The sequence below is a fragment of the Myxine glutinosa genome, chromosome 9 (genome assembly GCF_964187855.1).
Source record: "Myxine glutinosa chromosome 9, kmMyxGlut1.1, whole genome shotgun sequence".
Taxonomy (NCBI): Eukaryota; Metazoa; Chordata; class Myxini; order Myxiniformes; family Myxinidae; genus Myxine; species Myxine glutinosa.
Genome location: NC_136269.1, coordinates 101,791,124 through 101,807,837, shown reverse-complemented (window position 1 = coordinate 101,807,837; position 16,714 = coordinate 101,791,124). Strand labels below are relative to the sequence as shown.

The 16,714-nt window shown below is 56.2% G+C and overlaps 1 protein-coding gene across 3 annotated transcripts in view; it reads right to left on the bottom strand.

Moving 5' to 3' along the window:
* Nucleotides 1-12,367, bottom strand: part of TMEM231 (transmembrane protein 231) — a 33,973-nt gene extending 21,606 nt beyond the window's left edge. For 2 of the 3 annotated variants that reach the window (XR_013624578.1, XM_078784595.1), the window contains exons 1-6: nt 12,206-12,367; nt 11,839-12,005; nt 5,167-5,295; nt 2,711-2,854; nt 2,445-2,526; nt 1,913-2,018 (exon numbers count right to left, since the gene is read on the bottom strand). Coding sequence is in view for 2 of the 3 variants with exons in the window: in XM_078784595.1 (XP_078640721.1) it covers nt 1,913-2,018; nt 2,445-2,526; nt 2,711-2,854; nt 5,167-5,295; nt 11,839-12,005; nt 12,206-12,344 (767 nt within the window). In the remaining variant the exon portion in view is untranslated. The remainder of the gene's footprint in view (nt 1-1,912; nt 2,019-2,444; nt 2,527-2,710; nt 2,855-5,166; nt 5,296-11,838; nt 12,006-12,205) is intronic. The other variant, XM_068128728.2, reaches the window with a different exon arrangement.
* Nucleotides 12,368-16,714: the final 4,347 nt, after the last annotated feature.

Here is a 16,714-nt window from a genome sequence, read left to right as displayed (position 1 = left end):
TCGTGAAAGAGCTAACAATAATCACACAGAAAAACAAACCGACACATAAAACATACAACATGGGGAGCGGTAGACAAGATGGGGAGAGAGGGGGAAGGACGCAAACACAACATTTGAGAGCAGGGACATCTAGAGATCTGTGGGAGGGAGAGGGCTTTGGGGGGGGGGGCATGGGAAGGGGGCGGTGGGAGAGGTATAAAACATATGGACACTGCAAGAACTTCCAGGAAAGAAGTTGGAATTTCAAACAAGGTGGATCTGGGGTGAATTAGCGGGGGTAGAAAAGATCAAGGTTTTGGATGGGGGAAGATAAGAGATGGTGGTGAACAGCTGTTTTAAAGACCTGGAGGGTGGAGTGGGATTGAAGGGAGTGTGGGAGTTTGTTCCAGAGGTGGGAGAAAAGAGGAATGAAAGAGTGAAGGAGAGCAGAGAGCCGAGATTTTGGCAGTTTAACCATCAGAGGGTTGCTGACAGATTTCTGCGACCTGTAGGAATATTTGGGGGACAGAGCACAGAGAGCTGGGGGAGCAAGGCTGGAGAAGAGTCGGTAGAAGACGGAAAGACCACCTACCTGCCTGTGGTGAGTGAGTGAACGGCCCTCGGAGATAGCTTCATCGCGGGAGATTCCAATGATTCTGAACGCTTTGGTGTGAGGCAGGAGCACCGGCCCATAGGGGGGAGCAGTATTCCATTGAGCTGCGGATGAAAGCCTTGTATGTGGTGAGGAGCTCAGGTGTGCCAAGGAAGGACTTCGCACGACGGAGGATGCCGAGTCGGCGACTGGCTTTGGAGGCCAGCTTGGAAATGTGGTTTTCCCAGGAAAGATCATGGCAGATAGTGAGACCCAAAAGCTTGAGTGACAGAACTTCTTGGAGAGGATTATTCAGAAAGTGGATGGGAGGGTTGTCCAGTCGGTCTTTTCGGAGAGACATCGTAAGAGTGTGAGATTTGTCAGGATTGAAAGACATGTTCCATTTGTTTGCCCAGTCTGTGATTTTGTCCAGGTCTGCAGAGAGTGAGGAGGCTGCAGACTGCCGATCTGAGGGATGAAGAATGGAGCGACAGAGAGTAGAGTCATCAGCAAAGAGATAGAGAGGGTTTTCAAGAGAGTCAGAGAGATCATTGATAAAGACCAGAAATAGCACAGGGCCCAGAACACTACCTTGGGGAACTCCAGCCAGAACAGGAAGGGGAGATGAGAGAAATCCATTCAGGGCCACACGTTGATTTGCCACCAATTGGACTTGAACTGACAGAAGGTTAAGAAATATCTACTTATTATGTAGGCAAAATATGGCAAATTTTGGTCCTTCTTTCTGAAACATCCCTTCTTCCTGTCGTCTTACCTGTCGTTTTTCCTGGCTGTAAACACAAGATGGTAAAATGGTCCTCTGCCCGTGGCCAATGGCAAAAAGAGAATGTATAAGACAAGGAAACCTAACGTTCATTCAAATACCTTTTCCGCGGTCTGGCAACGGCTAGGGTGACTGGCTTGAGATCTTAGGCCTGAGGGTCCTGAATTTGAGTCCCTGCCATGCTGTTGAATTAACACCAGGCGGGTTTGACTTCCGAGGTCAGCAACATGAGTACCAGCTTACTGGTAATAGAGGGCACTGCATCAGCGGCACAGTCACAATTCCAGAAAATGATGCAACCAGCAGCCAAAGCTGCACACGAGCCACCACCACTTGCAGGAAAGTAAAATGGTTGTCTGCCTCATGCCTTCACATCGTTGCGTTGCTCAAGCTGCCCGACTAATTTATAATTCCACACGATTATGGCAGGAATTGGTTGGCCTCAAATGTTTGAAGCATTCGCCTTACGCAACAACATGTACAAGTACATTCTTCGAACAGTAGCAATCACCGAATGGATATACTGTTGTACAGACATTATTTATCAAAAAGGATATACAATGGTCTGGTCAGGGTATCGGAGCAGCACAGCGATGCGGAAACTGTTACTGGCCTCGCTACCTACCCGCCACACCTTTACGCTGTTAACCAGGTGTGTTGTCACTGGATCATCGAGCGATGGATGGGTGGTAGGGAGAAAAAGAAAAGATGCTTATAATGTTGAAAATAAAGAAAGTCCACATGTCGAATTTATAAATGACTCAACAACAACAACGGCAAGCATACTCCCCAGCTAACACAACACCGTTGGGCCAACGTTGGAGCAACGTCAGCACTTACGTTGGACCAACGTCAGCACTTACGTTGGACCAACGTCAAAAACTATAGCCCAGCCAACATCGGCCCGACGAAGTTAAGTCCCAGGGGACTATATGGGGGGCCGACCTTTGAATGGGAGGGTGGCACAACGTTGGACCAACGGTGTTGTGTTAGCTGGGTCCCAGGTACAAGTCACACCATTCGAGTGCGGCTTCAATGTATGCCAAAGGGTTCCGGTCGATGGCTCAATGAGCACATCCTGATACACACCATTGCGCTCTTGATATGCCCGGATGATTAGGGGGATGTCGTAAGCCTCTGCAAAAGGACTGCTTCCATTGATCACAGCCACCTGGGGTCGAAGGGCAGAGCAAGGGGTGTACTTTCACTCTTCATGCTCATGGCATCATGCTTGGTTTAAATGGCAGACTTTAACTTCGTTTGTGTAACCTCGGGTTAAAACGTATGTGATTTACTATGGGCGGAAGAATCAGGCGTGACCTGACGACGGTAACATGATGCCGAAGCTAACCCACGTCGTAGCGCGTGTCCAGGCCGCGGTGAGGCAAGGGCTGCCGCTGGGTAAGCATCAGGTCTCCGTTCACCTGGAGCTCAGCACCAGGAAGAGGTGAACTGTGGCTGGCGTACATCATGCCTTGCAGCTTGACCGTCGCCATGCGCTGTGGCAATGGAAAGAGATAACACGTGCAGAAAGTTAACGGTGATGTACGATTTGCAGAAAAAGAGCCCAAATCGACAACCATAGGTGGGCAACCACTGTGCAGTCTTGATAGGGCAAATAGCCTCCTCCTTCATTGAGGTTCCTTGTGAGGGAGCTCATTAAGGGGACTGGCGGGTGGAAAAAGGGGAAAGTGTAGAACAGCTCATTAGTGGGCAGCAGTCTTTGAGAAGTGGAAGAAGGAGAACAGGAAAAGGCACAGGAAGTTGATTCTGCAGATGAGAGAAACCTGGGATGAAAGACTGGACGTGGGCATGGAGCTTCGGCTTTGAGTAGCAAGGCGTGCGTTTCTGTAATGAAAGCGACGTGGAAGGAAGCGACAGAGCACGGATGGAGCAACACCAAAAGAGACGGGTAGAAAAATTGGGTGACTCCGGGGGAAAGGAGGGGGGGGTAGGAGGGAGTTAGAAAGCAAGGATGGGGTGTTTACCTGTTGTAAAAATGTATTTTCAGGTTTGGCTGATCAGCTTTGTCCTTTCAATAGAAGCTCCATGAGCTACATTTTGTTGGTAACCTCGTCTTGAGAAGTTAATCATGACTAGTGGGCCTGGGAGGGAGAAATTAGTTTCGAGGGGTTTAGAGGGGCAAGAGCCATAGATTAGGATGGAGGGATTCGTGGGGCAGGTAGGTTTCGGACAGGTTAGAGCTGAAGCCAGTTGTCCAACCTGCTGCGACCGCACACTCCTGCCGCCACTGACAGGAACACTTGTTGCCAACCCATTACCATCTCCTAGCTGAGACCACTCACCTGTCTCGTCCAGCCTTACCACCTGCCTGCCAGCCTTACCACCCACCTGTCAGTGTCCTCATCAGCCGTACCACCTGCTGTGTTTGCCACCTGCTTGTGTGACCAATTTTGCTGTGGGCCGTAAAGGCCAGAAATTGTGGGTTGATTTGCTCCTTTTCTGTTTCATCCCCACTTCCCCTTCCTCCTCTTTCAGTGTTTCATGCAGCTGGAGTACCGTTTATCACCCCCATGTGTCCTTCTCCCCCTCACCTTTACTCTGCTGTTCTTCTAAAGCACAATTCAACCACTTCACTACAACCGCTATTCAATCTGTTTGAAGGTAACTGCTGGTGAAGGTAGTGGTTGCGTGTCTAACAGGAAGCTGACTCATTGCTGAGATTCTTGTATCGTCATAAAATCCTTTTAAATATTGCAATTTAAAATATTAAATAATTAAATATTGCAAAATTACAATCCTGACAAATCTCACACTCTCACGATGTCTCTCCGAAAGGACCGACTGGACAACCCTCCCATCTACTTTCTCAACAATCCTCTCCAATAAGTTCTGTCGCTCAAGCTTTTGGGTCTCACTATCTGCCATGATCTTTCTTGGGAAAACCACATTTCCAAGCTGGCCTCCAAAGCCAGTCGCCGACTGGGCATCCTCCATCGTGTGAAGTCCTTCCTCGGCACACCTGAGCTCCTCACCACATACAAGGCTTTCATCCGCAGCTCAATGGAGTACTGCTCTCCCCTCTGGGCCGGTGCTCCTGCCTCACACCTTGCTCGGCTTCACGCTGTTGAGGCCAAAGCTTTCAGAATCATTGGAATCTCCTGCGATGTAGTCAACACCGAGGGCCTTTCACTCACTCACCACAGGCAGGTTGGTGGTCTTTCTGTCTTCTACCGACTCCTCTCCGGCCTTGCCTCCCCCAGCTCTCTCTGGGCTCTGTCCCGCAAATATTCCTACAGGTCGCACAAGATCTGCCTGCAACCCTCTTATGGTTAAACTGCCAAAGTCTAGGCTCTCTGCTCACCTTCACTCTTTCATTCCCCTTTTCTCCCACCTCTGGAACAAACTTCCCCACTCCCTCCAATCCCACTCCTCCCTCCAGGTCTTTAAAACAGCTGTTCACCACCATCTCTTATCTTCCCCCATCGAAAACCTTGATCTTTTCTACCCCCGGTAATTCACCCCAGAGTCCTTGCAGTGTTCATATGTTTTATTCCTCTCCCACCTCCCCCCAAGTCCTCCCGATGTCCCTGCTCTCAAATGTTGTGTTTGTGTCCTTCCCCCTCTCTCCCCATCTTGTCTGCCGCTCCCCTTGTTTTTTGTGTTTTGTGTGTCGCTTTGTTTTTTTGTGTGATTAATGTTAGCTCTTTCACGAGCCTCGATCTTGTATACAAAAAAAAAAAAAAAATTGTGAAGTGAAGCGACTTGACCTACTGACTGATGTTTGGGTGTCCACCGATGCATGGCGGCATTGTGCTGAGGTGGTGGATATAATGCAGGCCATCCTTACGTAGAGTTGATAGGAGAATGTAAGCAACAGGTCTGCAGAGAGGACGACTTCTGATGACGCAAGAGGCATTTCGAGGGAGAAGTGGAGTGCGTCAAACTTCCCATCTCTGTTTCTATCCTCTTCATTTGCCTGCACCAGGGAGGAGAACACCAGATGTATAAAGGGCTATTGCGTGTTACTGCAGATATTACAATCGGTACATCATCAACATCTTAGCCCCAGTAGTTTGCACATCCTTTCAACAGTTGTGTGAAACACCGGGATGACAGTGGTCGGGATTCAAACCCAGGCTAGACAGCTTAGAGGTGACTGCGTACCTGTAGGCCATCCTGTCACCCCAAAGCAAGCCGGTACATGACTGGGATCTAGCCGGGTTAACTCCTATACCTACACTTGGTCTTTTCTTCTCCCTTTTTAATTAACCTTGTCCACTTCTCTTTGCCGTAAGCACTTGCTACCTCCACCACCAAAGGTGGATGGAGGTTATTTTTTCACCCCTGTCTGTCTGTTTGTCCGTCTCTCTGTTTGTGAACAAAATATCTCAAAAAGTTGTGGACGGATTCGGACAAAAATTGGCAGAGATGTAGCGTATGTGACAAGGATGAAATGATTAGATGTTGGTGAAGATCTGGATTCGGATCCGGATACTAGAATTTTTAAAGTGATTCTTCACCATTGGAAGATCGGGCCAAAAACGATACATAGCAGGTTATCTCAAAAAGTTGTGGACGGATTTGGACGAAATTTGGTGGACCAGTTTGGTGTCAGACAAGGACAAATAGATTCGATTTTGGTGAAGATCTGAATATGGATTCGGATATGACAATTATTTCATTTTTTAAGTGATTCTTCACCATTGGGAGATAGGGCCAAAAACGAGACATAGCGGGATATCTCAAAAAGGTATGGATGGATTTGGACGAAACTTGTTGGACAGGTTATGTGTGTGACAACGAAGAATCGATTCAATTTTGGTGAAGATCTGGATTCGGATCCAGCTAGTTGAATTTTTAAAGTGATTCTTCACCATTGGAAAAAAGGTCCAAAAACGATACATAGCAGGATATCTCAAAAAGTTGTGGACGGATTTGGACGAAATTTGATGGACCAGTTGGGTGTCAGACATGGACAAATAGATTCGAATTTGGTGACGATCTGAATATGGATTCGGATATGAGAATTATTTAATTTTTTAAGTGATTCTTCTCCATTGAGTGATGACCAACCAGACGGAGGTGTGCTCTCTACTGAGTGCCATTCTAGTTATCTAATGTATTTGGCCAAGTAAAATAAAGTATTGTGGTGCTGTGCACACACGACTCGATTGCCAGAGAGGTAGGCCACAACGCGTTGATACAACAAGTCTTTATTCAGAGCTCGCACGCACTTCAGCACTGGGCGGGCTCGAGCTTAGAGCCCGCATAGATGTCCCGAGGCCACGCCTTGCCCCCGGGCGTGGCCGATCGGCCGAAAGGCGGGGTATGCATTTCAGTTCCCCGCCTGGACGCTCGCGCCACCCATTGGTGCGCGGAATTATTGTCCCTTGTGCCCGCCACACGCGCCCCCCCAGAATTCCGGCGCACCTGAAGGGTGAGCTTGCAGGGAAGCCGGATGATCCGGCCGAAACGCCCCCTGGCGATGCGTGCAGGGCTGGGTGGTAGCGGGCTGGGGGGTGCCGGGGGTCTGACCGCCGGGGGGCGGCCTCCACGCGGAGGCAGAGCTGCTTGCGGGGGGTGGTCCAGATTGAGGTGGGCCGGCTTGAGGCGGTCCATGGAGATATGATCCGGGGCACCGCCGATGTCGACGGTGAAATATTTGTCCCCGGTCTCCAGCACGCGGAAGGGCCCGTCGTACGGGGGCCGTAGCGGTGCCCGGTGGGCGTCGTGCCGGACGAAGACGTACTCCGCCGTGCGAAGCTCCGGGGCGACGTGGGAGGACGGGCAACCGTGGTGTGCCGTCGGCACCGGGGCGAACCTCCGGGCGGTCTCCTGCAGGGTGGAGCGCTGTTGCGCCGCAGACCAAGGAGCCGTGGAGTCGGGGATAAATTCGCCCGGTACCCGCTGTGGTTGCCCGAAGACCAGCTCCGCTGAGGACGCGCGCAGGTCGTCCTTGGGCGCCGTCCTGAGGCCCAGCAGGACCCAGGGGAGCCTGTCGGCCCAGCTGCCGTCGCGGAGGCTGGCCCGGAGCGCGGCCTTCATCGAGCGATGAAAGCGCTCGCACAGGCCATTGGCCTGGGGGTGGTAGGCCGTGGTGCGGTGCAGTTTGAGACCAAGCCCTTGCGCCACCGCGCCCCAGAGCTCCGAGGTGAACTGGGGGCCGCGGTCGGACGAGATGTCCGAGGGGCCGCCAAACCGGGCAACCCAAGTGGCGATGAAGGCTTGCGCCACATCCGACGCAGACGTCGCCGCCAATGGCACGGCCTCCGGCCACCGTGTGCTGCGGTCCACCATGGTGAGGAGGTGGGGGAACCCCCGCGAGGGGGGCAGAGGTCCCACCAAGTCGACGTGGACGTGGTCGAACCGACGCTCGGGCACCGTAAACGGGGCCAACGGGGCCTGGGTGTGGTGGTGGACCTTTGCGCGCTGGCACGCGAGGCACATCCTGGCCCAGTCACGGACGTCCTTCCTGAGGCCATGCCAGATGAACTTTGCCGCGACGAGCTTCTGGGAGGCATTCGTGCCCGGGTGGGACAGGCCGTGGATGGCGTCGAAAACCGGGCGCTGCCAGCCAGCGGGCACGATGGGGCGAAGCCGGCCGAGGGAGACGTCGCACAGGAGGGCCACGCCCGCGACGTCGAACGGCACCTCGGTGACGCGGAGGCCCGTGACGGCAGTCCGCAAGGCCTGGATGCCGGGGTCGGCGGTCTGGTCCTCCGCCATCCGGGCATAATCGATCCCGAGGTGGACCGCGTGCGCGACGGACCGGGAAAGACAATCCGCCACCGGGTTGTCTTTACCCGCGACGTGACGGATGTCTGTCGTGTACTCGGACAGGGCAGAAAGGTGACACTGCTGCCGTGCCGACCATGGCTCGGTGACCTTGGCCATCGCGAACACAAGGGGCTTGTGGTCAACGAAAGCCGTGAACGGGCGGCCCTCGAGCAGATGGCGGAAGTGTCGGACCGCCAGGTGGAGCCCGAGCAGCTCGCGGTCGAAGGTGCTGTAGCGGCGTTCGTGCGGGTGAAGCTGCCAGCTAAAAAACGCCAGCGGCTGCCAAGCACCACGCACCCACTGCTCGTGCACCACGCCCACCGCGTAGTCCGACGCGTCGGTGGTGAGGGCGATCGGTGCATCGGGCGCCAGGTGCGCCAGCATGGTGGCGTTGGCCATGGCCAGCTTTGCGCCCGCAAACGCCGCGGCCATCGGCTCCGACCAGGAGATGTCACCTTTGCCCGGCTTGCCCCGGAGGGCCTCGTGCAGGGAGCGGAGGAGCTGGGCGACGTGGGGCACGAAGCGGTGGTAAAAATTTACCATGCCCAGGAACTCCTGGAGCCCCTTGATCGTGCGGGGGCGCGGGAAATCCCTGACCGCCTCCACCTTGGCCGGTAAAGGGACGGCCCCGTGCCTGGTGATGCGGTGCCCCAAGAAGCCGATGGCGGCGACGCCGAAACGGCACTTTGCGGGGTTGATGATCAGGCCATGCTGGCCCAGGCGTTCGAAAAGCGTGCGGTAGGTGGAGCAGGTGCTCCTCCCGGGACGCGCCCGCGACTAGGATGTCGTCCAGGTAGACATAGATGAAAGGTAAGTCACGCAAGACGCTGTCCATGAGCCGTTGGAACGCCTGGGCCGCATTCTTCAACCCAAAAGGCATTCGCAGGAACTCAAAGAGGCCGAAAGGGGTGATGACGGCCGTCTTTGGGACATCGTCCGCTTGGACGGGGACCTGGTGGTAGCCCCGGATGAGGTCCACCTTGGAGAACACGGCCGTGTTTGCCAACCGGGCGGAAAAGTCCTGGATATGCGGGACTGGGTAGCGGTCGGGGGTGGTGGCATCATTGAGCCGGCGGTAGTCACCGCGCGGCCGCCATCCTCCGCCGGGCTTCGGCACAATGTGCAGAGGAGAATCCCAAGCGCTGTTGGAGCGCCGTTCCCTAATCCCAAGCGCTGTTGGAGCGCTGTTGGAGTTGGAACTCCGCTTTCGCCATGGCGAGCTTCGTGGGGTCGAGTCGGCATGCTCGGGCGTAGACCGGCGGCCCAACCGTGGGGATATGGTGCTCCACCCCGTGTTTGACGGCCACTGCTGAGAAGGTGGGTCGCGTGAGGGCCGGGAAACTGGCGAGGAGGCGGGTAAACTCGTCCGCTGCTGGAAGTGTACTTACCTCGCCGGGACGGCACCTTTCAGCAAGCCGCTTGGCAAGCCGCTCGGTGAGCCGCTCAGCGAGCTGCTCAACAAGCCACTCAGCGAACAAGCGAGCGAGCTGAAGGTTTTGGCCTGGACGAGACATCTGCGCTTAACGTCGACCAACAGCCCATGCGCACATAGGAAGTCCGCGCCGAGCAGGGCCATTGGCACGCTGGCGGTAACGAACGACCATTGAAAGCGCTGCCCTCCGAACCGCAGTGAGAGGCAACGCTTCCCGAATGTGCGGATGGGTGTACCGTTGGCGGCAGGCAAAGCGGGGCCCCGGCCCGCGGCTTGCTTGTCGGACGTGGAGGCAGGGAGGACGCTTCCCTGCGCTCCCGTGTCGCAAAGAAAATGGCGCCTGGACAAGATGTCCGTGATGAACAGGAGGCTGCCGGAATGGCCGACGCTCAGGGCCGCAAGTGAGCGCCGGCCCGGGCGTTTCCCGACCCGTCAAAAGAACACGGCGGGCGGCACGTTTTAGCCTTGCGGCCGAACCTGGCATGGTAGTAGCACCAGGTTTGCGGCGGTGGCGGCCGCGGCGGCGGTGGTGGTGGCGGTAGTGGGCGGGGGCGGCGGCGGTAGTGGGCGGGGCGCAGCAGCGGCCATGAGGGAAGCCAGGGGCGCTGTAGCCTCTGCACCGGGATCCACTACGGCAGCACCGTAAACCGACCGCGTGTCGCAGGCCGCGAAAAACTTGTCGGCCTCTCCGGCCAGGGCGCGGGGTTCCGTGATGTTGGAACCGGCCAACGCGAGGCGCACCTGTATCGGTAGCTGGCGGAGGAAAAGTGCGCGGAACAAGAAATCCGGGCGCTGGTCTCCAAGCAGAGACAGCATGAAATCCATCCGGACGGATGGTCGTGTGTCGCCGAGGGCGGGAAGGTCCAGGAGGCGGTCGGCACGTTCGATCTCTGTGAGCCCGAACGTGGCGAGGAGGAGACGTTTGAGCGCCTCGTACTTGTGGTCGCCCGGCGGGCGCCGAAGGATGGACACGACGCGGGCGGCAGTGCCGGGCCCAAGGGAGGCGACCACGTGGTAGTACTGGGTCTCGTCCGCCGTGATGCCCCGGAGTTGGAACTGAGCTTCGGCTTGCACAAACCAAACGTCGGCTTTCGCTTCCCAAAACTCCGGGAGTTTGATTGCGACGGCGTTGGTAGCCATGGCGCGTTCGGGGGTCAGCAACGGCTGAACCAATCGGGGTCACCAGTGTGGTGCTGTGCACACACGACTCGATTGCCAGAGAGGTAGGCCACAACGCGTTGATACAAGAGTCTTTATTCAGAGCTCGCCCTTCAGCACTGGGCGGGCTCGAGCTTCGAGCCCGCATATATGTCCCGAGGTCACGCCTTGCCCCCGGGCGTGGCCGATCGGCCGAAAGGCAGGGCATGCATTTCAGTTCCCCGCCTGGACGCTCGCGCCACCCACTGGTGCGCAGAATTATTGTCCCTTGTGCTCGCCACAGTATTTATTTTCTCGTCCCCACCTGCTTCCTTTTTGACGGCCGCCTTTAAATTATTTTATTTTTGTTGCATGAGTCTGGAACCCAGACCAACAATTGTTTTGCGGTCCCTATAGGTCTCGCGTTCACGCAAATTAAATGTATCTCATTGAAGTGCGCTTGCTCACGCCGCACTGCACGCTCAGCGAATGCAATTTTCGAGACATGTACATGTACATACGTAACATGTACAGCTAAGTTGGCAGGCCAGCTCTAGCGATAGCGTGCGTTATTGATCTCAAGAAGAAACTTTCTCGGTAGCTTTTAATTGAGCTACTGGCGAAGTTCAGTAGACCTAGGTCTTAAAACGGTCTTCGTTTGTGTGTGCATCCGGAAGGCTGGAGGAAAGTTTTTGAAGTCATGGTACGCTCGTACAGTATTCGACGGAACCCAGATCCTGGGGGGTATTTTCAACGAATTTGCAAATGTGGAGTTCGACTAGGGATCACCCATCAACGACAACTACCAGACAGCTCAGTAGTGCAAGTCCACATATATCTAGTTCCGGTTCGGTAGGTACAAGCAGTACAGAAGACAGTGCTACTGCTGCAGGAGATGTTGACGTATTGAGTACATGACCAACGTCATTTTTTACGGTATTTGGGATGTATGTTGCTGGTAGTGCTAGTCTTTGGTCTGGTAGACTTCACAGTTCACCATGTGGTGGCCATCTTGGAAAAAAATATCCTTTTTGTTCCTCCCTTTTTTGGGGGGGAAAAGTCCAGACGATAAACTAATAATTTAATTTACCTTCCGCACAGGTGTGAAATTAAATTATATCAAAGGAAACGTATATTGTATTTGTAACTTTAGACATCTGAACAGCAGACCACCTTGACCAGTGGTATACGGAGGTTGTCTCCCAGCATTCCGTTGAGATTCTGGAATGTGCTCCAGGCCAGGAACTGGTCCGAACGTTTGAGGTGCAGCATTAGCAACACCTCATGTCGGAACCTCACGCGAGGCTGCTCCACATAGCTGGCTGTTTGTGGCCATAGACCTAGAAGAAAGGGAGATAGAATGAAGGGAAATTGTGCTGAATGGAAGAATATGCAATTCTGTTGGTGAAACGAACTCCCCGCACCGTCGCAACGATTGTGCCGAAGTCTCTTGTGATATAGAGCAATGGTGATCCCATCACTAAGGACGCCGTTTCGCGGATAACAACCGAGACGCCGCCTATCCGCCCACCCGCCTCACCGTGGCTGCGGTAAGCGACGAGCAGCGGAGAGATGCACATGAGCAGTTGACAGGCGAGGGTGAACACGGCCGCACGGCTGAAAATGCTGGCACGGTACCGAACAAGAAGAGGCGCCGAGTGTAGGTCTATCAACGCCATTGGTGTGGAAGGGGTGATGAGGCGGTGAGGTAATAATAATATTATTCCAAATAATTATTATCTCAACAACTAATATTTATAATATGACATTAATAAGAATAATATAAACAACCAGTCAAAAGCCATTCTATTTTTTTTTTTACTTCATTCGATGTATTTTTCCTTGGTATATGTGCGCTCCTTACTCATACACCGCTCCATCGTAGTGTTAATTTGATCGCTATATTATTATTGGGTTATTTGAAGACAAAGAGAGTACGACCGTATTACCAAAAGATAATGCATACTAAATTGATGAGCGTAGCAGACATGTGCTTGACGAACATACAAGTCCATCTCTTTAATACATACGCACCAATGGCAATGGCTACGTTGTGAGAAAATCAAAAGTGACAATATTATATAAGGAGAGAAGGAATTTTGATACAGCAAGAGTTACAAAGGAAGGTATAGGTGTATGAGAGCAATGTGGAGAGAATGTAAATAAGCTTTACAGTGAGGGAAGCAGCATGCATATTAATTAATAAGTACCGTATAGAGCCATTCCTAGGTTAATGTGTTCTTGAAAACAGACGTTAAGTGAAACGACGTTAAATGGATCAACTTATCTCAGAAGAATTATTGCAGTACGGTAAATAAGGGGAGGGATAAGGTTCCTTCTCCCACATGAAATACATCAAATTTAAGTAAATTCACGCACTGTGGCGGACACGAAAGCTCACTGGCGTCATGGCATCATTCTGCGCACCAAGTGGGCAGCGGCCACGCCCGAGGGGTAGGCGTGGCCGCGGGATATACACCGGGCGCGCAGCCCGGAGCGCTCCAGTGCTACAGACACAGTGGAGCTCTTGTAATAAAGACTCTTTGAACTTACCGCGTTGTCCGCTTCCTCCTTGCTAACAAGTAGCGCGCGTAGCACCGCGCTTCATTGGTGACCCTCCGACGTTCTGGTCAGCCGTCGCTGACCACCCGAACCCGCCACAGCAATGGCAACCAACGCGGTCACAATAAAACTCCCCGAGTTCTGGGAGGCTCAACCTGTAGTTTGGTTCCTGCAGGCGGAAGCCCAGTTCCGACTTCGAGGCATCACGGTGGACGAGACCATGTACTGCCACGTTGAAGGAGCTGCGCTCCAACGTGAGTCGAAAGAATTGACGCGACCAAAGACGGAATTCGTCCGAGTTGCTTTATTGAAACAAAACAGCTCAGGTATTCTCACAAGCCCGTTTATCGGGCAGCAATATATATACACATTTATGCCGGGGCGTTTGCCCGGGAAAACCGAGACCGGGCATGCCCGGGTGTCAAGGGCGAGTCCTGGAAAGGCGAGTATGGACATGCCCGGGCGTCCTGGACGCGGCCTGGCAAGTCGAGGCTGGGCGTGCCCGAGCGCTCTGGGCGAGCCCTGGAAAGGCGAGAGCGGGCATGCCCGGACGCTCTGGGCGAGCCCTGGAAAGGCGAGTCTGGACATGCCCGGGCGTCCTGGATGCGGCCTGGCAAGTCGAGGCTGGGCGTGCCCGGGCGCTCTGGGCGAGCCCTGGAAAGGCGAGAGCGGGCATGCCCGGGAGGTTCGGGCGTGCCCGGGAACAGCGAGTCCGGGCATGCACAGGAGAGGCGCGTCTGGGCCTGTCCGGAGGAGCCCGGCGTGGCGATCGCACCCTGGCCGCGTCCTGGCATGTGCAAGGCGATTATGTACATTCAGCGGGAACCGCTACACACGCCCCTCCAGAATCGACCTGCACCGGCAGGGTCAATTTAAGGGGGGTCCTGATGACCCGGCTGAAGAGACCCCTGGAGGGTCGTGGGGGGGGGGGGTCCGATCTGGTGGTGGGTGGTCGAGCGGGGGGAACTGTGGACGGGGGGCGGCCTCGCCGCGGAGGAAGGGCCAACCGTGGTGGTCGGTCGACGTCCACGTGCGCCGGTTTGAGGCGGTCCACAGAGATCCGGTCCGACCGGCCGCCGACGTCAACGACGAAGGACTTGTCGCCCCGTCGCAGGACCCGGAAGGGCCCGTCGTACGGCGGCCAGAGTGGCCCCCGGTGCACGTCATGACGCACAAAGACGTACTCCGCTGTGCGAAGCGCCGGGGGGACGTAGGACTGGGGGCCACCGTGGCGGGACGTTGTCACGGTGGCAAATCGTCGGGCGTCCTCCTGGAGGTCCGAGCGCTGGTGTGCGGCGGACCAGGGACTGGTAGCGTCGGGCACGAACTCGCCCGGGACGCGGAGCGGCTGGCCGTAGACGAGCTCGGCGGCGGACGCCCGGAGGTCCTCCTTGGGGGCCGTGCGGAGGCCCAAAAGGACCCACGGCAGCCGGTCGGCCCAACCGTCGTCCTGAAGGCCGGCCATGAGTGCGGCCTTCATGGAGCGGTGAAACCGCTCGCACAACCCGTTGGCTTGGGGGTGGTAGGCCGTGGTGCGGTGCAGCGTGAACCCCAACGAGCGGGCGACCGCGCCCCAAAGTTCGGACGTGAACTGTGGGCCGCGGTCGGATGAGATGTCCGCCGGTGTGCCGAAGCGCGCAACCCAGGTGGCGATGAACGCCTGCGCCACGTCGGCGGTGGTGGTGGAGGTGAGGGGCACGGCCTCCGGCCACCTGGTGGTCCTGTCCACCATGGTGAGCAGGTGGGTGAACCCCCGCGATGGGGGCAGGGGACCCACCAGGTCCACGTGGACGTGGTCGAAACGCCGTGCAGGCACGGTGAAAGGTGCTAGCGGGGCCTGGGTGTGGCGGTGGACCTTGGCCCGCTGGCAGGCCGTGCAGGCGTTGGCCCAGTCGCGGACGTTCCGTCGAAGGCCGTGCCAGACGAAACGCGCCGACACCAGCTTCTGAGAAGCTTTCCGGCCCGGGTGAGAAAGGCCGTGGATGGAGGCGAAGATGCGGCGCTGCCAGGAAACAGGCACGATGGGGCGAGGCTGGCCCTGGGAGACGTCGCAGAGCAGGACGGTGCCCGCGAAGGGGATGTCGGCCAGGCGGAGGCCCGTGTCCGCCGCCCGGAGGGCCTGCACCGAGGTGTCGGTGGTCTGGTCGGCCGCCATGAGCGCGAAGTCCACGCCGATGTGGACCGCGTTCGCGCTGGCCCGAGAAAGACAGTCGGCCACGGCGTTGTCTTTGCCGGCGACGTGCCGGATGTCCGTGGTGAATTCCGACACGGCGGAGAGGTGGCGCTGCTGGCGGGCCGACCATGGCTCCGTGACTTTTGGCCATTGCGTAGACCAACGGCTTGTGGTCGACGAAAGCCGTGAACGGGCGGCCCTCCAGGAGGTGTCGGAAATGGCGAACGGCCAGGAATAGACCGAGCAGCTCGCGGTCGAACGTGCTGTATTTTAACTCGTTCGGCCGGAGTTGCCGGCTGAAAAAAGCAAGTGGCTGCCAAACCCCGTCCACCCATTGTTCATGGACGGCGCCCACCGCGTAGTTGGAGGTGTCAGTCGTGAGGGCGATGGGCACGTTGCGCACCGGGTGAGCCAGCAGCGTTGCGTCGGCGAGGGCCCGTTTTGCGCTCGCGAAGGCCGCGTCCATGGCCGCGGACCAAACGATGTCATGCTTGGCCGGCTTGCCCCGGAGGGCCTCGTAAAGGGGCCGCATGAGCTGAGCAGCGCGGGGCACGAATCGGTGATAAAAATTCACCATGCCGAGGAACTCTTGTAGGGCCTTGATGGAACGGGGACGCGGGAACGTGGTGATGGCCTCGACCTTGGTCGGCAGCGGCACGGCCCCGGTCTTGGTGATGCGGTGGCCCAAAAAGTCAACGGTCGTCGTGCCGAAGTGGCATTTGGCCGGGTTGACAATTAAGCCGTGCTCGCTGAGGCGACCGAACAGTGTTCGGAGGTGGAGGAGGTGCTCGGCGCGGGACGTGCTGGCGACGAGGATGTCGTCCAGATAGACGAAAAGAAATGGCAGGTCGCGCAGCACGCCGTCCATTAAGCGCTGGAACGCCTGGGCCGCGTTCTTGAGGCCAAACGGCATCCTCAAAAATTCGAACAGGCCGAACGGCGTGATGACGGCCGTCTTCGGGACGTCGGCCGCCCGGACAGGTACCTGGTGGTATCCCCGTATCAGGTCAATTTTGGAAAATATGACCCGTCCCGCCAAACGGGCGGAAAAGTCCTGGACGTGCGGGATCGGGTACCTGTCGGGGGTGGTAGCGTCGTTGAGGCGGCGGTAGTCGCCACACGGGCGCCATCCGCCCCCCGGCTTTGGCACGATGTGCAGTGGTGAGGCCCACGCGCTATTGGAGCGCCGCACGATGCCGAGGTGCTCCAATGCGTCGAACTCGGCCTTTGCCACGGCGAGCTTGGCCGGGTCGAGGCGGCGGGCCCTGGCGTAGACCGGCGGGCCCGTAGTGGGTATGTGGTGCTCGATCCCAT